Genomic DNA, 23,367 nt, shown 5'->3' on the forward strand with positions numbered 1-23,367 from the left:
AGCAATAGGAAAAGAAGGAATGGCCTCAAGTTGCTCCAGGTTGGAAATTTCTTCTCAGAAAGAGTGGCTACGCATTGGAACGGGTTGTCCAGGGAGGTGGTGGAGTCACCGTCCCTGAGGGTGTTCAAGGAAAGGTTGGACGTGGTGCTTAGGGAGACGGTTTAGTGGATGACATTGGTGGCATGGGGATGGTTGGACCAGATGATCTCGGAGGGCTTTTCCAACCTTAATGATTCTATATATTAGCAGAAGAGAAAATTCATGGAAACATACTTTTGGCAGCTTCCAGGTCCCAAACGCGAATGGACCCTGACTGGGACCCTGCAACAATGAGTTCCTCGTTTATATTGATCTGTAGACTCTCAATGGGTGATGTGTGCCCTGTCAAGCTCTGCAAAGAAAACCATGAGTCACAATCAATGGCTACTGACACAGACAGCTTAAGTCCACAACCACAACCAGTTCATACTCAATTGGTAACTGAAGTATTTAGCTGTAAGTTAGGACCACTTGGCTGTGCCACTGACCCTTTTCCCTTATCACCAACTAGCATGCTAGAGCATCGTAAAGATCATTACTGCACAGAGCACTGTGCACGTACCTCCCACATTATTCCACCTTCTGGGACGCTGACTAATTTTTAAAGGTTGCATCAACAGAAACGTGTAGCTAAACATTACCTGCAGAAGCCCAGATGAGGCTGACACATGCTTACCTTATAAAACTTATGCTACGCAAGCACATTCTCACTACGTTTGCTCTAAATGGGTCATGCAAGTCTCACGAACTGGTTACAAAATCAAAGCAAGTGTGAAAGCAGGGCCACTTCAAAACCTTCACAAAAGCAAGGAGTCATACGTTGCTGCCACAATGCATGGGTGTCACAGTGATAACACAGTGCTGTTACTGAACTATTAACTCGAGTAAAGAGGCCTTACTTCACATGTACGCAGCTTCTTTCATCCTTGAGCATCTAAAAGCTTACAATTATATAAGAATTTTGAGAAGGCTAGTATTTAATTAAAATGCAAAAATATTTAAAAACTACTTCTAGAAAACTAATCAACACACATACCACAATTATAGACCTTTTGCTTGTCAATTAAGCAATATTATTATCCTAGACTTTACTCCATCCTCAATCAGGTCTTTTTAAACAGTTAAACTGCTCTGTGCCTCTGCACACACATAGAAAATGAGAATGCTGACTGACAGCAACCTACTCTGAGAGGGCTTTCTCTGAATTTCAAGCAGGCCTGCAGTGCTCTACAGCTGCAACTGTAACTGCTCAGTGTGAAACAGAACTCAAACATGAAACAAGATGCAATGCTACTCTAGAAGTTCCTTTTCTCCCTCCTCCCCAAAATGCAACCATCTTGAACCTTAACATTAAAATACTAAAGGTGAATTTCAGATAGCAAAATACAAAGCACGACCACAAACTCAAGATTTATTTTTTTAATCTTTAACAACGGCACAAGACCAGTTCCAGTCAACGTTGCCTCTCAAACACCAGCTTCCAACGTCTGTGTATCCCAGGAAGCACAGGACAGCTACAGCCCTCTGCTCCCACAGATGGCATAGGGAGATATTTAGTCCTCCAGCCCTTCACATGGAAAGCAATGCTCTGGTTTCAGACTATTGTCATGCTACCACAAAGGGCCCAGAAAGACACAGCTTAACTATGCTATGACAGAAGCACAGCGCTACTAAAGGCGAGCAACTACTTTTGCATCTATTTCAACCTCTTTATACTTGACCTCAATAAATAAATGGGAAAATAAAATAGAAACATTCTCCTTTCAGCCTTTTTGATCCTACTTTCTCAATTTTCTCCTCATATGGTTCACTCTGTTTAGAGAAATACCTTTCACAATGTAACATTATTGTGTTGTTAATTAATCAAGTGACAAGGGACACTTGCTAAAGATACTTTTCCACAACATCCACTGGAAGGCAAAGCGATACAGGACAAGACAGCTGTTAAATGTATTTATGGTGTGCTTTGGTGGTAACCACTATTGTAACTCTACTCTTTCTAACAAGTAATGAGAGTAATGCTGCACACAGCATTACTCTTCCCCAGCCTACTGTTAAGTCAGCAAAGTATTCTGACAAACTTCGTGCTGACAATAAATGACTGTGGGACAGGTGGAAATGCAACCCACTTGGGCTGTTTCCTGCTTTGAGGGCAAACTCCAGGGTATAAAACTGGCCCCTGTAGCTTGCACTATAAAACTAGCTGTCCTTGACAAAACTGCACTGCGTTATCTGTAGCACAGTAACGGAAGGCTCAGCATTCATTACCTGAGCACATACTGGCCCCAGTGAAGCAGACAGCCATCCTGGATCGTCTCTGGAGCAGCAGTCTCACCAGTTACTGAATTCTGTCCCTAACTTTTGCTAGCATCTGGCCACCTGGCTTGGTCCCGATAGAAGTCCCACAGGCCCAGTAGTCTTTTCCCTCATTCCCACCCTCTACATCTCAGAATTAATTCTCCCATCCCCCAGAAAGTTAAGAACAGGCCCATTCTTACCATGATGCAGTTGGGCTTGTTAACTGACCATATGTTGACTCGACAGTCATCTCCTCCAGTTGCCAGAAGCCGGCCTGAACTCTTCCCCAGGACTAGCGAGGACACATTGCTGCTGTGAGCCGTGATCTCTTCTGCATAACATGAAGCAAGCAGTTATAGCGGATTTATATAAAGATTTTCCACCCCATCCCTCCCAAAGGGCTGAAAAATGTTCTTTCTCCAGAAAACCTTTCCAGTTGTCACTGGACAAGCTGCAGCAACGCACAGTTCAGATAACAAGTCACGCTATTATCTGGCTTGAAACAGTCCTTCTTGGCTCCGTCTGCTGCTCTTAACACATTTGCTGGCCAAGCTTCACAACTCCACTACTCACATGGCTTACTGCTTCTCTCATGAGCAGCAACTGGGTAGCTTTTAAAGACTGGCTAGACTGTAGCAGCCTGCTCACAGAAGCTGCTTTACCTTCTGTACCTAGGTGGGTCTCAGTAAGCAGAGCTGTTTCACAAGTAGAAGAATGACACGTGCCTGACAAGCAGCAGACACAGGCACCTAGAGAAAAGCCCTTTAGTCCCGTACTGAAGAGCGGCAGCAGTGTCCACACTGAGAGGAAATGGCAGATTAGCAGCAGTACAGTTTGTTGCTTTACAGAGAAAAAATCAGACTCAGCCCTGGGCAGAGGTGGAACTGCCTTCTCTCAGCTTTAGAAGAGGCTTTGCTACATTCCCACTACAGAACACGGGTGAAATTTAGCAATGCAGACAGTGTGAAACTGTGACAAAGGAAGGATGAATATTTATGTGAAAGGGCACAAAAGAGCAAATGTGACCGATGCTAAAAGACTATTAAAAAACTGGGGGGCCGATAGGAAAGTATGATGCTGTGAGGGCTTCACAATGACAGAATTCTAGGAAAACCTTTTCATATGGAAACAAGTTTGGGGACAAAAGAGAAGCCAAAAGAGCATTTTTGCGTAGATAACTATTTTTATAATGGACTTTAAAATCCACCAAAGCTTTTGGCAGGAGCTTCTGGCAGATGCATTTACTATTTTTTCCTCTTACTGTTCTCTTCTTTGAAAGTTCACTGGATTTGCATGCCTAATAGTTATGAAACTTATTTGTAAAAGGGTTAGGTTGTAATCAATTCTACTTTTGTTCAGGTTGTTTTGGTGGGAGGGGCAACTTGAAAATTTAAAATGCAACCCTAACCCGAAAGGACATTAGACAGCTGCAACAATAATTACAGGTACTTTGATCTCAGTCTCCCAGAGCATTTTTTTGAAAGCAAAACTGTGCAACTTTCACTTTAGCTGGAGGAATACCTTTCAAATTACAAAGGTAAATGGACTGTAAATTAAATGAGAACAAATCTGAAAATATGCTTGTGCTGTGTTGAAAGACCAATCTTCCCTATGACAATGCTAAAGTAAAGTATGTATGTACACACAGAACTGATGACAACAAATAATACAACCGGTATTAACAGCCCAACTCACTAGTTAAAATTGAAAGTATATATGCTAAACATTGCCGCTAATACGAGTACATCAGCAACTCCATTTTTTCTCCCCCTCTTAATTTTGTTCATAATAATATAGTGGTAGTTTAAATGTCATTGCCGAAGCACAGAACTCTATTCATAAAGCCAGGTTAGAGGCTCGCTCCAGCCTTGGCCAGACAGCAACACCCTTGCCCCCAGTGAAGTGCCAGTTCCCGAAACCCACGGCGTGTTTTCACAGCGTGCTCACCCCCGGCTGATGTCACCCACCAGCTCAACGATGCCGAGCTCCTAATGAGCATCACCGAAACGCTTCTAACGCCCAGAACCCTTCTCTCTAAGGACAATGCTCAGACAGGACAGAGCCGAGCAAAACGAAGTATCAAGAACTTCTGCCCACTTAAAGATGATGGAGATTTGAGACCAACCGACCTCTTAGTAGTTTTTCCTACAACTCTAGAGCCTCAGGAAGAGGAAGGTAACACAGAAAACACAAGAAACTGCGAAGTTAATTATCTCAGCTCCATCCGTTGCCAGCTGACAACACCATTCCCTGCTAGCCGAACCCCAGGCCCCAAACCCCCGGCCTGGAGCGAAGGTGTCTGCAGGACCGCCTGCTCCCGCAGCTTCTGACCAGCCCCTGGCAGCCCCCGTGACACCACCGAGCACCGGGGCGGCGAGGCGCTGAGCGTCACCGCCCCTCCCGAGGGAAGGCACCGGGCGCAGAGCGGCGGGTGCTCGCCGCCCCTCGCTGACAGCGCAGCCTCAGGGGACGGAGCCGCACAGCACCCGCGGCTGCGGCCCGGGCTCCGGGGGCGGCCGCCGCGCCCTCGGCAGGGGAGCCCGGGGCCGCCGCGACCGCGGCAGGGCGCGGGTCCGGGTGGGAGCGGCGGGCACTCACGCAGCTTCCAGGCCGCCTTCGTGCTGACGGGCGCCGCCATCTCCCGCCGCTGCCAGGCTCCGCGCCCGGGCCCGGCACCCGCGGCGCCCCCCTCCCCCCCCCCTCCTCCCGGCCCCGCCGCGCCGCACGAGCCGTGCGGTTGCCCGGGCTCCGTGAGCCTCCCGGCCAATGGGAGCCGCGGGAGGGGCGGTTGCCCCAGCGACCGCGGGGCGGCTGGGCCACTCGCAGCGCGGCTTCTTGGAGCCTGTGCGAGCGCGGCCAATGAGGAGGGAGGCGCGCGGGGGCTGAGGCCGGCGTTTCATGGCGGGGGAGGCGGGGTTGGGCCCTGTCAGAGCCGTGCTTCTCTCCTTCCCTTCGTCCCGGGCGCCGCCGGCAGCTGCTCGGTCAAAAGAGAAGGCAGAGCTGTAGCTTCGCGCTCGCACTCGACAAAATGTGTTAGCTGATCCTTAAGGGGCAGCTGCTGTGTCCCTGGTGCTTGTAAATTTTTTTTTTTAAATAAATATATTCTGGTTGCTCTTCTGGTATGGAATTAATATGGATCAATAAATAATCCTAGGCTTGCTTGCTTCTTCTTTGTTTATATATCTTTTTAAATTCCTGTCTAGAAACCTTAGGGTTTTCTTTCCCCTCAGTTCCCTGGGGTCCTAAACCCTTCAGGAGTTCAGTCCTAGTGATTTGGAAATTGGGCTAGATCCTTAAATTCCTTCAGTTCTTTTTCAGCAGTGTGCTCTTACCTGAACGCCTCTCATTTAAGTACCTCAGAAGAGTGAGTTATTTTAAAAGTTTTCTCCTTTCCTGGCCTGTTTCTACGCTGATTAGAGGGGGATAATCATGGAATTGTAGAATATCCTGAGTTGGAAGGGACCCACAAGGATCGGAGAGTCCAAATCCTGGCTCCGCACAGGGCAACCTAAGAATTAAACCATGTGTCTAAGAGCATTCTGTGATTCTGTGAAATCCTAGGTCACCATGTCAGCAGCACATTGCACAGAGCTGTGAGGAGCAGCATGTTGGTGGCTGCTCCAATGGTCAGACCCTCGGGGAACGCGATGCGCTTGGAGCATTAAAGACCTTGGAGCTCCAAAACCCAGGAGCTCCCTAGGAGCTGGGAGGCCCTGTCACACCCCGGGATTTACCCTGGCCAGTGTCAGACACTGCAACTGCTGCCCACAGGAGGCAGAAATGCTCAGTTTTTGATAGGTGCACACAAAAGGGAATGAATCATACCCTCAATCAACACATAATCCGCTTAAAGTATCTATCACACTTAAAATGGGCAGCTACCATAAAACAATGAGTCTAATCTGCTCTGGGTCATGGTGTATTTCAGCTGTAATGACCATTATTCTGCTATACCCCAGGAAAATATGTTTATACCACAGGAAAATATGTTTTTGCCTTTCCCCCAGCTTTAATCTGTGTAGCCTTTGCTGAAAATGATAATTACAGGTTGTTCCTTGAAGAAAGTAGTTGTCAGGGGCTGTAGGCAGCACCACCATATGTGTCTACTATGCCTAATCTACTATAGAGAAAATCAGAAATTGTTTCCTAGCAGGTTCAGGGACTTCAGTAAATACTAATGTGTGTCATGTACATGCTGTCTTCTATTTATAGCTATCAGGGGATGATGATTAACCAAAATGTTTGATTACCTAAAATTCCTTGGATTTGGAATGCTTGTTTAATTGCTCTTGACATCTTTTACCCTGTCTGCCAATATTTGTGATCAGTGATTGGAGACATTTCAAAGAGGAAAAATAAAAATACTAAAGTCCAAAGTTGGTCAATTTAAGTATTAGTCTGCTGTTTTTTTGTAGCTAATAGCTCTAAGTGAGGTCAAATAATTTTTCTTTGTTGTGAACTGACGAGTTCAAAATCTTTACTAGTGCTACATATAAAACAATATTTTAAGTTTGTTGAAATATTATTATATTGGAATATATATTCTCAAATAATGCTGCTTCTGGTGTCAGTAGCTAGGGAGCAACTTCCCAGAAGAAGCTATGCAATGCAGCATACGTAATTTGTAGCAACTTCTGAAGCAGAACTTAAAGCTAAAGTCTCATTCAGACCTCAGTGTCAACCATGGTGTAATCGCTTGACACTCTTGATATAGGTTGACCTTAGAACAAAAGAGTGAGAAGAAAAAGACAGTGGAATAGTATAAGTTCATTAAAATGGAATTCTGGAAAAAGGTGCATAAAGGCTATTAGCATAATCTGATGATAATGCAATATTTACTACAAGCAAGTAGGAAAGACCCGCATTTTTTTCAGGCAGCTTGTAACAGGCTTCAGCACTGATTCAGTGTCTGATGTGAAGGAATAAAGAAGAAATCAAGCATGACTGAGGTGCACAGCTAGGCGAGGGTCCTTGCGCAGTTTCTCTTCAAGAGCAAGGTATTTCTGTGGTGCTGTCTGCTTTTCCCTAGAACAAGAAGGTAACAAACATCAGAGTAAAGCTGCAGCAGGGCATACAGTAGAATATTTTACAGAATAGCTTCACTGCTGAGTAACTAGGAATGCTGACTGGTAGACCCCCCATTCTACTAGACACTGTTCAAGCAGTCATTTCCAATACCTGTTGAGCCTTAACGCTACAATGTGGATACGGAACATGGTTTCAGAGTAATCAGCGAGGAAGACAGCCTCCTCCTCCCTGCTGAGCTGACTCTGATTTTCCTGAAACTGCTGGTTCTTCTTCTTCAGCTCTTCTACCTCCTGTTGAGGGAATGAGTCACAAGAAGTCAGGGTGATGGAGAGCGAGGAGCACAAAAGTGCAACTCAAAGTTCAGGGAGCCAAGATGAAGGAAACCACAAATAAGAGCCGTTCTATTTTCATGGCAGGCAATAAGTCTGAGATGAGGTCTCACAGAATATGAAAACAAGGAAATCAAAACACGTGGACCAGTGAGAAGCTGCAGGACCAGAATGTGTTGCCTCACTGTAGTCAAGAAACACTGGAGAACCAAAGCAGCCCTGCTTGAAACAAGGACTGAATTTGACCCTGGAGCTATTCTGTTCTTTGATCTCACATGTTAATGACAAAAAATACACAGGCTTGTTTATGACTCTCTTAAAGGTAAAGGGGTTCTGTTTCCTGCCTGCTGTCACAATGAGGTGTGTTACCCTCCTGACAGTGCAGAAGAGACTCCAGTGACATGTTCGTCCTGGAGTAAGGCTGGGAATACCTTTTCAAAGCGAGCTTGGATGATGTTGGCCTTAGCAATGAGACGATTCTTAAAATCAGTCAGGCAGTCATCTCTGAGGCGCAGAACCTGCCCCTTGGTCATTTTCTCAGGATGGCCAATTTGAATAAGAAAAGGTGCCAGGTAATCCAGATCCTGTTCCTCATGTACTGGGAATTCATCCTCCATTGCATTCTTCTGGAGGGGAAAGGACAGAAAGAGTCATGATCCCATTGACTTGTTTCCCAAACACCCTTTGATAAGGCAAAGTAAAAGCAAAGGCCAAAACTCATTCCACCCTATGGAGGAAATAATGCTTCTTTTTCCTGTAGGCTGATCAATACTCTTGCATTTCCCAAGGTGTTTTTTATTCTGTAATTTATTTTCTATCATCCTTTTTAGCATCTCTCCTAATTTCTTTGATTGTAGAGATGTATCTTACACAGAACATGCTATCTACTGTGGTACAAGCAGGCCAAAATGCATTTGTATTTGGACAGGGTATTTTGCATGATACTAGCTTGTAGACTGGCAAACAACTGGTTCTTGGATCTTTACCTCTGTGTTTCACACTAAATGTTTGGTATGTAAACCTAGTATCACCTCTTATAACTTTTATCTGTTCAGGAAAGCTCAGCCTAAAAATCGTTCACAAGAAACATCTTGGAGATCTTGAAATGTTGCAAATAATTATTCTTGAATCTTTCTGTGTTTGTCCACAACATTCCTAAGGTAATAATTTCTGAGAGAGATCCAGGAACAAAATAGGCTTTGCAACTAATACTGAAAACAACAACAACAAAAAAAAAACCAACTGATTCATAGCTGAATAAAACCCTCACACAAAGAAGTGCACATATTCCTGACATAAATACAGAGCCCTAGATATAAAGATGCAGCTTGGATTCCACCATCATACTCCCCTGACAATCACATTGTCAACTAATACTTGTTAATTATTTTACTAACTAAATAAAATAAAACAATAATCCTTCTCTGATGGGGAGGGGGGGCTAGTCCAGAGAGTTAGAAGATCATACCATGACCATGTTATATTTTCACAGGAAAGCTAAATCTGTGCTGACTTGTAACTGCTAGGAATTTGGCTCAGTATGTTCTAATAATACTAAATGCTCATTAGAGGTAATGTCAGACAGAAGAAGCTTACTCTGGATTTCTTTGTGTGCATGTAATAAACACCGGGATTAATAAAGAATGCCTACCGTGGCTTCATATTGTTGTTTCCTCTTTTCATTCCTCTCTGTATTATAAATTGAAACTGTCAATTTAATGTCTGCTTCTTCATTCTCACGGATTTTCAGAATATTTAGCACCTTCCAAAAAATCAGAAGACACCTTAGCTTTCTCACAAAGTGATCGTACTTTGAAATGCTTCACCTGCTAACAGAACATATGCTGCATACAAGAACTGTAGCATAAGATTAAATACATTTTAGATCTATATGAATATGCTCATATTCTGCTGATAGGTCAATCTGATAATGGCCTTATTTTTAGAGTGATGTAATTTGGAGTCCAATAATTAACATTACTCAGTAACAAAGCCGTTCTGGAGTCATAGTCTTGCCAACAGTTTTGAAATGGCACTGATAGCTTTAGCTTTTCTCTTTGTCTTAGGAAGATATAGAGCACAAGCAACAGGGATATTTTGACCATTAATAAATCACGACTGCAAACTTTGGTGAGGTAGTTCATGAGGTCATGGCTTATACTCTTCAAATTTCTGAAAAATGGGCTTTTGCAATCTTGTTCTTTATTATTATTCTGTGCTAATATTGTTGCGCATTCATCTCCAGCTCTTTCTGGGTTTTCTCTTCCACATAAAAGCAATATAAAAAATAAAATCCAGGAGCTTTGCCTCCACCTGCTAGAATGGTTGTATTTATCACGAAGTAGCCACAAAGACTTGTAAGAACACTTGTTACACTGGTCTCAATGTGATTAGCAGTACAAGTGGTGTATTTTATGAAATATTTTCCTGCAGTTTTTCCTACAAAAAATCACTTCAGTATTACGGTTATGGCTTCCTGGAAATGCCTAGCAACTAGATTTACGTTACACACAATATCCTTTCTTTTTTGATCTCATTCCCAGACAAAAAGCAGATATTTCTAGATGCCCCAATTCATACACTGTTATTTGCTCTCTGAAACTATCTCCCTCCCTGAGAACAAAGAGTACACCTGACCAACTCTGACAATACCATGGAGACGTCCCTGTTACCTCTGCTTCAGATTGCCGAACTTGTTGCTTCAGCTGCTTCTCTTCCTCTGTTAGTTCTTGCAGCAATTTGTACAGGTGTAGCAACTTCTTGTCTTTCACAGACGACCCTGCCTGGAAGCAGATAAGCTAGTGAAAGACAGTAGTGTTCTCTGACTGTGAGTCATAAAACACAAATTGGCACAATTCTGCTACAGTCAATATAGAGACACTGATTTACACTATTGAAACATCTAGCCTACGGTAAACAGCTGATTAGACTTCATCTAGATTTTGAGTCTATCAGTAATGTCAGCTAGACTATATCTTGCATTTCTTCACTGATGCTCCTGTTGGCTGGGACCAGTTTTACAGGGTTAGAGATGAAAGGACAGCACTCCAGCAATTGCATTCTGTGTATTCTCCCCATTAGAAATACAAACTTTAACAAAACCTTTCATGACATAAAAAAAAATAAAATCTGTATTTGTATCTCTCTGATTTTCCTAAGCATAATTGTGCAGCATCAGTACAGAATTTACAGGCAGACTTCTGCTCCTGATTACAGACTCACATCAGTGATGTTAGCTGAGTAACCCACTCATGAATGAGAGAATTTGGCTTAATGACAGTACTCCCCTTTTTCTTTTATTTATGGCTATCTATCTTTTTTCTCTCTCTTTTTTTTTTTAATCTATCAGTTTATATTTATAGCTAGCTAGCTATCAGCAATGCATTAATAAAGCCTTACCATCTTGTCTACATCTGCAGGGTAAACTGAGGGAGATTTAAACAATGTGACCGAAGAAGTCCATGGCAGAATTTGAGTTAAAATCTGCTTCAGCTTCTCTGCTGTCATCTCTCCTTCAAGAGAGGACAGCAGAGGAAATTTCAGCTTCCCTGTTATGAATATGCAGGACTGAGCCCACCCAGCATCTTGCAAGATCTCAGTGGCTGTGTCTACACTGCCTGATGAGCTAACCTCAGAAGATGACCTCAGGTATGGCTGGAGACAGCCTTTCATGCTACACCAAATCTTGTGGGCCAAATCAGCATGGTAGTGCATCTCCCTCGGTGTTTGTGTTGTCAGTCTGGAGGCTGTCTGTGGGGGAGGCATGCAGATGGAGGAGAGGCGGAGCATGGAATATGCCATGGACATTTCACCTACCTTTTGTGTCCCACTGATCAAGGAAAACTCAAAGATATAAATGGGTTTTCTCCATACCTGGTACGTGATGCACATTTCTGGGGTCATGATCTCACTTTGCTTCCTGTAATTCTCTGTCGGTTTGAAGAAATCCTTCTTTGAGGCAGTAATGTATTTATCCTTGAGGTGGTATGTCAGATGGATCATCTCCTCTGTGATCAGAAAGACACGTTCTGCTACATCTTCATCAGCAGGCTTTTCTAGGTTTCTGTGGAAACATTCCTTCATTTGCTGATGAGAATTGAAAAGAAATAGATGGAAGCAGGTTAGACAACACAGAAAAATGGCAAAATTTGTGGAGAGTTGGGTAAAAGCCAAAAGAAAAATTGGGCCTTTCTGCCTGGACTGTGACAGCAACTCCTAAGACCTTGGCCCATATTCATGGCCCACTGTTCTTTCACGTGCCTGAGAAAAAAAGCACAAAGCTGCTTAAAGCAATAAAAAGTCTCCTATCTGTGGAGCTTACTGTGCTCTTCAAGCTCAAAGTTAGCTTGAGATGCATCCCTGTCTGATGGAACTACAGGAAGCAAGGTATTTTGGAGCACAACAAAGTTTCCCAGATTCCCCAACAAAAGGAAGAAGAAGAAAAAAAAAAAAAAAAGGCGATCTGGTTGTTGGCAGACCATTGCATGGCTCTATCTTGAAAGGTGATGTGTCTGAGCCATACCACCAGGTGTCAGATTTCCTCCCATTTCTCCAAATCAGACCTGACAAGAAAAAGAGGTAGACTACTGCTTGTAACAAATCAGCGTCATGGGACACTGTCAGGAACCCAAAATATTATTAGTTTGGGGCCAGAACATGAAATCATTTGACTCTCTGAGTCCTGTGAAAATTTCATTCCAAAATCATAGTTAGGCTTTTTTTTCTTCCTCTGACACACATTTTCCTAGCTTCATTCTAGCTGCTCAATAAGTTTGGTGACGAATGGTCACACTGTGGCTGTCAGTGTCAGACAAGCAACTGCAAGACACAGCAGCTTAACAAAGCTAGGTTTCTTCTGGAGTTTTGCCTTGGCTATGCCAACTGAAAGTGAACCTATAGCCTTAAACAGAATGTTTTGCATAGTATAAATATCACAGTGACAGATATTTTTCTGTTCCTGCCTTGGCCATACCACTATAGGCCGGGAGTTAATATCAGTTCTGGCACCAGCCACACTTATTTTCTTTCCTCTTTTGCCAAACTCTGTGTGCTGGAAGTATTTGAAGTCATCCCGTCCCACGAAGTACTCTTTTATCTCACTGGCATTTTCAGCACGTTTCTGGAGGCCATCGACTCGTGCCTCATTGTAAAACTCCATCACACGTTCAGTCTCTGGCTCCATTGACTTATAGATGTGGACTATGGACACAAAAGAGATTACATACATTTTCAGAATTAGTAACTGTAATACTAGTGAACATAGGTACATCCAGGGGAAGTTTCATTTTCTCAATCAGCCAAGAAATCAAATGCACTTAAGAGTGTTGGAAGGGAATGTTATCTCTTCACTGCTGCGCACCAATATGCCATGGCCTGAAGATGGCAGGAAAGCTTTGCATGGTCACTTTCCTCCTTACACAGCAAGGTAGCAGTGAGTGGAGCCTGGACTCGGCTCTTCCCATACAAGGAACTGGTGCAACCTCTTCAGGAGAAATACTGCTTCAGCAACAGATCTGATGCAGGACTTTCTCTCCTACAGCTGCAAAACACTGAGAGATTGAACATAATCCCAAGGAGAAAGTTTCTACTTCTACCACTTCTGCTGGTAGAAGTACATAATATCACTCTATATCTGTGATATAGATGTCATCTTCTGTTATGCTGGGGGGAAGCATTGCCCAAAACTAGAAGCACAACCAACCCAATTCTCTAATCTCAACTGGAGACCATATTACTAATCTATGCAATTCATCCCAGAAGTATGCAGTCCCCCCTGCTATGGGCTTTTGTTTTTGCTAGGAGGGATTCACACGATGTCCTATCAGCTGCAGTCACCTTGGTTGCCCAGATGAACTAGAATACCTTTAAGACCGAGGAGGTGTCCTGGGCTGAAGTACTCTGTGGTCAGCTGTGTTTGTTTATTCAGTTCTCTCATATCCAACATGTCTTCTCGGTTTTTGAACCACTCCCTCACCTCCACTACTTCAGTACCTGGTGGGAGACATGCCATTTCACAGCCTTACACTGGAGACGGTACAATTCTTATGATGAGCTATCAGTGTCTGTGCCTACCCTATGCTTCTGATATAGCCACAGGAGACAGAGTCAGTGTACTCAATAGAACTGGCCCTGTGCACTAGGGCATTTCATAGATAAATCCTAATAGATGAATCCTAATCTACTTTAAAGTAGATGAATTATAACATAAAAGAGCTTATTCTTCTCTGTCACCAGGAACTAAAGTCATCGGCTCAGGGGAGAAGATGTCGCAGTGGATGGATGTATTTGCTGAGATAAATTCCATCCCAAATATTTCATAATAGCGTCAAGACTGGAGGGGAATGAGACTGCACCATCCAAGATGGCTGGGGACAGGAGTTTGTAAGACCAGTCAGGAATTTTTGCGGTTTCGTGGACCAGCCATTGAAGGATAATGCTTTGAAGTACAGAAATGTTCACGCTATCTAGCTGCCTCTTTCTATGGCTCCTAGAAACACCAATGGGAAAAGTGATGCAGCTGGACAGTTTAAACCAACCTTCCATTTCTCTGAAGACTGCAAATCCAAGCAGCTGACCTGTGGCACTAATCAGCATCACTGTTAGGGTGTTAAACTGATTCAAATTCTTGCAGAACCCCCTAGCAATGATGCAAAGCTCCGGGGCTTGACAGACAGTGAGTGTGATGAAGTGTTTGATGAAGTAATAGATAAGTATCCCAAAAACGTGAAAGGAGGAGGAGAAGGCACAAGAGAAACCCTGGCAGAAAAAGTACTCCACCCCCCACCCGTCAGCGCACCCCAGACTGTTTGCTCAGTGTATCAAGAGTGTTCACTCATCCTCCTTACAGCCTAAGTCTGCGTAGACAGTGAGGCGTTTCACCAGCCCATTTCTGTTGAGGTACGGTGCCCATTTCTCCAGTTTTGCTTTCTTGTACAGAATCACCTTCTTCCCCTGGGAACAACGGGTCTCAAACTCTGCAGTAGGCAAGGGAGGGGTCAGAAAGATTGATTCCCATCAGCGGCAGTCTCATATGCACAGCGGTAACAGAAAGTCCATCCCAGACAAAATAATTCAGCTAGCAGGCAAACACAGTGTGCGTGTGTCTGCGGGGATTTCCCGCCCAGGATGAGACAGCGCACAGAGGCAGGCATTCAAAACAATAGCCAATGTATGCCTTGATCTGCGGCTCTTCGCTGCTGTACCTTGAACATCCTGAAGGGGAAGCTCTTGCGTGAGATAAACAAACCTCCCAGCTCCTCTGAAAGGTTAGCTGACAGGCAAGCAAAAGGCAAAGAATAGGTACCTCTGGGAGAAATCTGGATAGGGGCTACCCATGAAGGCGGCATGGCAAAACTCGTGTCTTTCTCCTCCTCCTCCTCCTGTTGAAACAGAAGCAGAGATTTACATTTTTGGCAGCTTCTCTGTGCTAGGAGGCATTTTGGTTCTAGAGAATGCATTGCTGCAATCAGAGAGCAACTTGTGCGAGGTCGCATTGGTCCTGAGCAGCACGGTAACAGAGTTATGAGGGCTGGAGCAACCACACACAGCCTGAGGACAGGGACAAGCGGCACACTGCAGTTTACATAGGAGAACTTTACTGAATCCCCACACTCTTGCTAGCACATCTCTATCCAAGCCTAATGAACTGTGGCTAGCACCTGCTGGATAGGGTATGAATGTGACAGCTGCCATTCAAACTAATGACCAGCTTATTCTACATAGACCGTGGAAGGCGCTTTGCTCCCTGGTGACGGACATGAGCTGAGAAGACCAGGTAACAGAAGGCAATGTGCTGTTACCGGTGTTTCTCCGTTGTGCTGTGCTGGTGTAATACCTGCTTTTATCATACTGTGTTCTCCCATCAAGACAACATAGCATTTTTGGCTTACAGCATGCAGCCTTTTTTTGGTATATCAAAATACATGCATTATTTCTACATTTGGTTGACAACTCATAAGATCAGGGTGCTGACCAACAGAGAAAGAATGTCCAGAATTTTTTTTATTTGGATTTTGTTATTTGAAATTATGTTGTCCCAAATATCAACGCACTACAGGTTGGGTGCTAACCCCTCAGAGACTCGTAGCCACTTAGGACTCCAGAAGTACCAGTGTGCTGCGTCCTGTGTCTTTGTGGAAGAGTGAAACTAGCACTTGGAAGACCTACTCCAAAAAGCATTAAACTATTCAAGACTGAGAAGGAATCTAGAGTGCCAACCAAAGGATAGCTACAGCAATAGTGATCTGACCTGGAGAGGGCAACAGGCAGGCAGACGTATATATAGGCCATGAACACACACCAGTTCACTACAGCATCACCACTGCAAGAAAGCCATTGTGTGGGTCACTCACTATGTCATCCGTTTTCCTGTCAAATAGCTCATTTTCCTCCTCAGCATCCAGGAGCACCTGAAGAGGCTTGTCAGTCTCTGAAAGCATAATTTCCCAGCGGACAGTGTCACCCAAGTCAAAGATGAGATCCTAGGCCATACAGAAGAAACCCACATAAATACAGAGCCGTCTCACAGGCCTGACACTAAACTGCACGCTGCTTCTGCACATCTGCAGTGCTCTGGACCTGGCTGGGTGTCAGAGTTTGAGGACTCTGGGCAGACCCCGGACCTCAGTGAGGTGAGCTCATCAAACCCCTGGCTCACTGGTGGAACCCCAAAGACTGACCCTGTGCCTGGAAGGCTGCAGCTCCCTTTCCCTGCCACAACTGAGGGGAAGCTGCTGGAAATGCTTCTGCCTCCTTCCTTGGGGCATGCATGGCCCCAGGGTCATTCATATGGGCCTAAAGTGACTGTGACTCAGCCCCTCACCTCCCAGGCTTTATATCATCTGGAGAGTAACTGAAGTGTGGGAAGAGCCAAATCAAGATCTTTCATGCCCTGAGCTACGTTTGACAGATTCTGCTCTAAAAGCTGTTGTTGAGAGAATGGTCATCCAGCCAACCTCAAAAGCTGATATTATAGCATTGTAGGGGATTAATAGGTATAATCTGCATTTGCTAGCTCAGGGTCTGGGATGCCATGGACTGGCTCCAGATACCAGACCTGGAGTCTATGTAATCAGAACAGGCACACGGATATGTAAGAGCTCATTACCTTGCAGCCGTTCCGGCAGTCCTGCATGTTCACCCAGTAATTCTTGTGGTTCCAGACACTCTCAATTCCAAGGAAGTGCTCATCCATGGTGCTGTGGCTGTTCCCCGTGAAGGGGTTGATGAAGAAGGGCTCAGGAACCTCCCTCTTCCCAGACAGAACCAAAACCCATGCATGCACCCGTAAGCCATACAAAGGGTCATGCGTGGGCTTTTCCACTTCCTATAGCCCAGAAGACAGAGCAATAATTATTGCCATTTTATTGCCACTTTAGTCCAACCCACCAGCAGCCTTATTCTCTCCCCTGCCCACTTCTAAAGATCTCCAAGCCCTTAATACTCTTCAGAACAGTGATGCAGTACATACCCAGCAGATATTTCTGTGTCAGCACAACACTGTGTTCTCAGAGGCTACATGTTCATGGCCCAAATCAGAGTTGTATTGTTCTTTATGGAGGGTGGCGAGCTCCAGTTTTTGGTCAGCTATTATCCATGTCTCAATTTTTGATATTGCAGCTTAAGAGTAGGGTGGACCTTGTAACTCACCGTGACCTCTTCTCCTCTTTCCTCGTTCTTATGGGTGGCTTCAGTTTCTGCTTTCTTCTTGGCCTCCTGCTGAAGCTCAAATTTGCTCTGCATGTCTGGGGAGGACTTAACTCTATATTTGTTGGACTTCTTCATTATTTCCTTTGGGACCTGTCTCCGCAAAAGCAAGGAATTGCTGTGAAACCCAGTAGGAATCAAGAGAAAATCAAGAGCATCACAGAACCATAGAATCATTAAGGATGGAAAAGACTTCCAAGATCATCTGATCTAACCATCCCTCCCCCCCACACAACATTACCTACTAAACCACATCCCTTAGTACCACATCCAACCTTTCCTTAAAGACCCCCAGGGACAATGTCTCCACCACCTCCCTGGGCAAACTGTTACAATGCCTAACCACTCTTTCTGAGAAGAAATTTCTCCTAATTTCCAACCTAAATCTCCCCTGGCACAACCTGAAGTCATTCCCTTTAGTCCTATTGCTAGTTATCTGCGAGAAGAGGCTGACCCCCAGCTCCCCACAGCTTCCTTTCAGGTAGTTGTAGAAAGAAATAAGGTCGCCCTGGAGCCTCCTCTTCTCCAGACTAAACAACTACAATTCCCTCAGCTGCTCCTCATAAGACTTGTGTTCAAGACCCTTCACCAGCTTCGTAGCCCTTCTCTGGACACACTCCAGGCCCTCAATGTCCTTAATGTAGTGACGGGCCCAAAACTGAACACAGCACTTGAGGTGTGGCCTCACCAGAGCAGCGTACAGGAGGACAATCACCTCCTTGGTCCTGCAGGCTACACTATTCCTGATACAAGCCAGGATGCCGTTGGCCTTCTTGGCCACACCTGGGCACACTGCTGGCTCACGTTGAGGAAAGCATCGACCAACACCCCCAGATCCTTTTCCTCTGCACAACTTTCCAGTCACTCTGCCCCAAGCCTGTAGCACTGCATGGGGTTTTTGTGGCCAAAGTTTCAGGACCCGGCATTTAGCTATGTTGAACCTCATCCCATTCTCCTCTGCCCATTGACCCATCCTGTCCAGGTCCCTCTGCAGGGCCTTCCTACCCTCTGGCAGACTGATATTTCCTCCCAACTTGGTGTCATCTGCAAACTTACTGAGGGTGCACTCAATAAGGGTGCAAGAAGGTAAAAAAACATGTAGCTTAAAGGTACTTTGCACTTCCCCACCTCTGACAGTCTGTGGTATTGGACCTGGTGAGCCAAGAGTTCACTGAAGCCAAAGAGGCCACATAAAGAAATGTGGAAAATCACCCAAAAGACCCCCTTGGTTCATACAGACTGAAACGTAGTGTGGACCAGAAGCTGTTCCAGCTAGCCCAACTCTGGAGCTCACCAGGAACGAACAGGCTGAGCGTGCATGCTGCCTCCTGTATACCCCATGATCACTCAGGTGAGCAGTCTGGGTGGATCCAGTATGGATGTGGATGGTCCTGCCAAACTAGCAGATATCCCTGAAGGGCTAATAAGCATTCACAGAAGGTCTTCACTTCCACTTGCAGCAAGAGAATGTGGGGTCCAGTATAGTCCCAAGATCTTTTCGTCCTAAGCACAGAGTGAATGCTACATGGTCAAAACGCAGGCAAGCTGTGGCCCTCTTAAAGTGCACAGTATGGTTGGAAAGCAAACAGGTGATGGGACTTGGGGGCCTTGCAGCTTGCCATTAGACTCATTCTTATTGCACTGTGGACATACCAGAGATACCAGCTTCACTGGCCTTCCAAGTGCTTTGTCCTTCCTACCAGTGTCATGGTCTTCTTACCAGAACCAGAAAACCAGGCTCCTACCTGCCTGCTTGCTGCAGATTTCCTTACCTCCTGTGGCTTCCTGAGCAGTGGGCACACCTCCAGAGTCTCGTCCAGGCTGCATATGTCGTGAGTGGCATACCCATTCACACAGTAGGCATCGTACCCAGCCCCAATCAGCATGGAGCACAGCAGCACACTGAAGTCAAAGCAGTTTCCTCGCTGGTACTTCAGGATGGTGGTTGGGGAATAGAGCAAACTGGGCTTGAAAGAGAGGGATACATGTTCTCAGTGCTTGTCTTGTGAAGTATGCCCCAGGCAGGGAGCAAGAGAGAGACAGAGCATTGCCCATATCCCTGGGCTCTGTACCAATAGAGAATCTGTTATATGAAACTCCTACATAAGCCACAGACTCCAAAATTCCCCTCCAAAGTGATCTGGAGAAATTCCTACCCCAAATCTTGTGACAAATTTAGCCATGGAGAGATGGGCAGGACAAGCTCACCAGATTGCAGAGAATCTAATACTAACCACAACACCAGGGTGGGGCTTACCTCCATCTCTAGCTGGTCTGTCTGTAGCATTTCAAAGCAAAAGACCCATAAGCTAAATTATAGCTCAAAAGGAACTTATTCCCTTCTGGCCCTCACTGGTGACCAGGCAAAGGGAACAATACACACACAGTGAATACAGAGATTCTGTTTATACCATCTCAGATCTGAGGCTGCACCTTAGATTTGATCAGTCTCTGTCCACTAAATTAAGATGTATTCTCAATGATCTCAAATTATAAGTGTCTCTTGAGACCCTGGGACTCTTGGGACACACTTGGCCAGCATGGAGCTCACGTAGATTGTATGGGGCACTCCACAGGACATCAGCAGGCCTTGCTAGCAGAGATTGTTGTTGGTCTCTTTGCTTTAGCTGGTTCATACCACCCTTAGGACTTGCCCCAATGTTGGCATCATCTCTTCTTGCCACTCTAATTTTTGAGATTTCTAATCTCCGTTCAGCCACCTCAAAATATCCCAAATATTGGAACAGAAGTGTCTAAAGCCCCTAAAACCTAGTCACTGAGGCCAAACATCATCACCTGGGCTTTTTATGCTCCTTTGGTCCAAGGTCTCTTTGTTCCTGGCAGGGAGGCTTGGCAGCCATTGCAACCCACAGCAGACCAGCTGGTCATATGGGATGGCTGAGAGCAGGGTCAGGCCCAGTCTGGTAGAAATGGTGCTTAACTGCTTGACAACACTGTACGTGTACTGGGAAGACAGGCTCAAACAAAGAGCACAGTGCCTGTGGGAACTGTGGGGTTGCCTAAGTAATTATGGGGAGCTGGAGGACCCAAAGACCTTTGTAAACCCAGCCCCTGGGGTTTCCGGGTTGTGTCCTGTTGAGAGGCCCTTCTCTCATCTCCATCATGTTTCTGATGGGACTGTTGCCTCTTTCTTACCGGTATGAGAGGGGACTTGAGGGGTTCCATGGTGAGATAATCACAGACAAAGCTGGCACAGCCATCCCAGTGGTACAGCTCTGTGTAAGGCAGCAGGGTTGGCCTCACTGTTGTGCTCACAAACTTCTGTAAGGCAGTAAGAGGTCTTTGGTCAGCCAGCAGATTCCTGGTGGAGTGTCTCATTCATGGCCATTCTCAGACCACCCCTGGTTGTTGTAGCTTACATTCAGGACTTCCCTGGAGCATGTCAACAGTGTTGGTAACCCTCCTCACCCATTCTGAGATGAAAATGCATGGAGTTAAGAGGCCCTCTGCCAATAGACACTTCTGTTTGCCTGTGGCTAAAACCTCAAACCCATCTCAGACACATTACAGATTCAAGCCTTCTCTTAGTTTTCAAGCAAGACAAATAGCTACCACGCCTTCCAGCTTCTACATGCTCTGGCTCTTTTTTTGCCTTGCATGTCGTTTATATAATAAATTTTGGGGGAAGCTGATCCAAAGAATTAATTCCACATACTCAGGGGAGCATCAGGTCGAGAACTAGACAACAGCTGTGCAGCTTGGGCCCAGCTCCACACTACCCCGTACCTTGATGCCACACTCATTGACCGGGTACAGAAAGAGGGGCTTGCGGTCAGGGCAGAGGTGAGTGTACTGCTGGAGGTAATGGTCAGCAATGCGCAGCAGCTTCTTTTCCCTTGGGGAGTTTGTCTTGTATGAGGATGGTAACTGGGATATGTCGATGGAGCTCCAGTCAAAATCACTTCCAAAGCAGAAAGAGGCAGAGAGACACAGGTAATAAGCTAGGAGCAGGATGACCTGCTATCAAAACACAGCAGGGGTTCCCTGTTTCACACAGAAAATACGGGGATCATAGCCAAGAAGAGATAATTTTAAGTGGGCATGAGTTTGACATAGCCAAGCTTCTCTGGAGTGATGGCAAGCTGACACAGACCCAGAGGATCAGGGGATCTTTATATAGTAGAGAAGCAAATGGATGGAAAATGAAGTGAGTTACCTTGTCTTAATCACACAGGTGCCCACTCATGGACACATACACCCAGCACACAAAACTCGCTCCCCCCTTACCCATACAAGTGGACCACACATGCCAGCCACATATGTGCAGTCTCCCCATGGACCCTAGAGGGACCATCTCTGCTCGTCCCAGTGACTGACAGACAGGCGTGACTTACGAGACATCACTTGGAACAAAGACTTGGTCCACAGACAGCTTTGTCTCTATGTTGTGAGGTTCATCACTGATCTCTAAAGCCTTCATTAGCTCTTCTTCCCTTTGCTCCTCTTCGTCATTCTCCTCTAGGACCTCCATTCTGCCTCCTCCTGGCCACTACGGAAACACACACACTAGGGTAAATTCAGGGGTGGGAGCAGAAACTAGCACTCTGGGCGCATTGATTTATTCTGTGAGCCACCAGCAGTGTCATTCCCGTTTCTGCAGAAGTCAGGTGTAAGTACTGAACTTGAGTTTGGGCTGGGCAGATTGAACATATGGCTGCATGCTCCTGGGCCACCCATGTATGGTGGAGCTGGCAGGACAGGGGCCTTGCTCAGTGGGTGCTACACAACAGTCCCAAACCATGCTGCGTCCCCCGCTTTCTGCACCCCTGCAGATGCCATGCACCCCACGCCACCTGGGCGGTGCTGCATGGAAGGGGGCACTTAGCCCATGCCAGGGCTGCACTGAGCCCAGTGGCTGCTCCCCAGGGCCTGGGGAGGGGGACGTTTTGCAGCCGCATCAGCAGCAGAGCAGCCTCCAAGGCCGGAGTGCTGCTTGTATCACATATTTACATTTCAGGGACGTTGGGGGCTGTTTATTTCCCTCCCTGCGGTCAGGCTGACCTGCTGGGCAGCAGGCAGCACGATGGAGGCACAGACCTTGCAACGGGTGCGAGGGGGGGGGTTGAAGGGGTATCCCGGGGCCCAGCGCTGCTCCCCAGCCACCCACCGCCCAGGGGGTCCCGTCCCCACAGCCCCTTCGGCCCCACGTCCCTGCCCTCCACCGCCTCACCGCCGCCGCCGCCGGGCTGCGAGCGCTCCATGGCAACGCTTACGCACCCAGGCAGCTTCGGCGGGGCCTGCGGCCTCCTCCGGGGCCTAGCCCAGAGCCTACCCGCCCCGCGCAGGCCAGACCCCGGGCTGCCCACCCGGGCTTTGCAGCTCCCTCAGCCGCTCCAGGCTTCCCAGCCGCTCACCTGCGCAGCTCCCCACGCAGCCCGGCTGCAGCAGGTGTCAAGGCAGCTCCCCCTCCTGCCCAGGAAGCAGCCTGGGAGCTGTGGAACTCTGGACTACGGGGCTGCCCTTACACTCACAGGTGCAGCTGTTTTAAAACACAACAAACTTTCCTCACCCATGCTTTTGTTGCTCTTGAAGCCTGAGGGCTGTGCTGACTTTGCTTCTCCTTGCAAACATCGGTCCTGCTTTGTTGCTTTGTAAAATACCTGATGCAAAGCAGACGAGATTCACACCCAAAAGTGGCAGAGCGTGGTAGGACCAAATCCCTGTCCTCGTGTCTATCATAGTATCAACAGATCTGAGATTTCAGAAGTCATTAAAAACCAGCTAAAGCAAACGTACATGTGAGTGTGAAACCACGTGTATTCAGTACACACAGTTACTTGGCCTTTGCGTGTACCACTGTGGTATCTGTTGTTACTGCTGAGTCAAAAGCAGGTACAACAAAAGCACGTGGATGCATAAAACCCCAGACTGCTGGGGATGTTACTGATGCAGGGTTGTTGCAGACACTGTTCCTGCTTGGGGTCCCATCAAGGCTGTGGACTGGGTC

General features: G+C 46.2%; 2 protein-coding genes across 8 annotated transcripts in view; both read right to left on the minus strand.

The window, feature by feature from the left end:
- The window catches only part of KATNB1 (katanin regulatory subunit B1), an 18,306-nt gene extending 13,213 nt beyond the window's left edge, over nt 1-5,093 (minus strand). For 2 of the 3 annotated variants that reach the window (XM_083852371.1, XM_083852370.1), the window contains exons 1-3: nt 4,936-5,093; nt 2,538-2,668; nt 274-391 (exon numbers count right to left, since the gene is read on the minus strand). In XM_083852371.1, the coding sequence (XP_083708497.1) occupies nt 274-391; nt 2,538-2,668; nt 4,936-4,975 (289 nt within the window). In that variant the 5' untranslated portion in view covers nt 4,976-5,093. Of the gene's footprint in view, nt 1-273; nt 392-2,537; nt 2,669-4,466; nt 4,833-4,935 lie in introns of those variants that run through there. The other variant, XM_083852372.1, reaches the window with a different exon arrangement.
- Nucleotides 4,936-23,321, minus strand: DRC7 (dynein regulatory complex subunit 7). 5 transcript variants are annotated; one of them, XM_083852362.1, is made up of 18 exons: nt 22,775-23,321; nt 21,755-21,909; nt 21,147-21,321; nt 20,556-20,681; nt 19,172-19,366; nt 17,343-17,492; nt 16,801-17,019; nt 16,046-16,174; nt 14,998-15,073; nt 14,540-14,668; nt 13,557-13,685; nt 12,667-12,893; nt 11,568-11,780; nt 10,367-10,477; nt 9,346-9,456; nt 8,126-8,320; nt 7,516-7,655; nt 4,936-7,362 (listed from the first exon to the last, which is right to left on the minus strand). In XM_083852362.1, the coding sequence occupies exons 2-18, from the start codon at nt 21,889-21,891 to the stop codon at nt 7,272-7,274; spliced, it is 2,553 nt and encodes an 850-aa protein (XP_083708488.1). In that variant the 5' UTR covers nt 21,892-21,909; nt 22,775-23,321; the 3' UTR covers nt 4,936-7,271. The 5 variants fall into 5 exon arrangements, with proteins under 5 accessions (XP_083708488.1, XP_083708489.1, XP_083708490.1 ...); XM_083852363.1 differs by having other exon boundaries at nt 14,998-15,070; nt 22,591-23,321; XM_083852364.1 differs by having other exon boundaries at nt 8,126-8,317; nt 22,591-23,321.
- Between the last annotated feature and the right edge of the window lie 46 nt (nt 23,322-23,367).

This window comes from Anser anser, assembly GCF_964211835.1.
Source record: "Anser anser genome assembly, chromosome: 11".
Lineage (NCBI taxonomy): Eukaryota > Metazoa > Chordata > Aves > Anseriformes > Anatidae > Anser > Anser anser.

Coding starts and splice junctions, on each gene's coding strand:
- DRC7 (XM_083852362.1), bottom strand. CDS start 21,891: ATGGAGGTCCTAGAGGAGAATGACGAAGAGGAGCAAAGGGAAGAAGAG. Junction 12,894..13,556: donor ACACCTCCTCGGTCTTAAAG/GTATTCTAGTTC, acceptor TTGTGTCCATAG/TCCACATCTATAAGTCAATG. Junction 11,781..12,666: donor TTAACTCCCGGCCTATAGTG/GTATGGCCAAGG, acceptor AATTCTCATCAG/CAAATGAAGGAATGTTTCCA.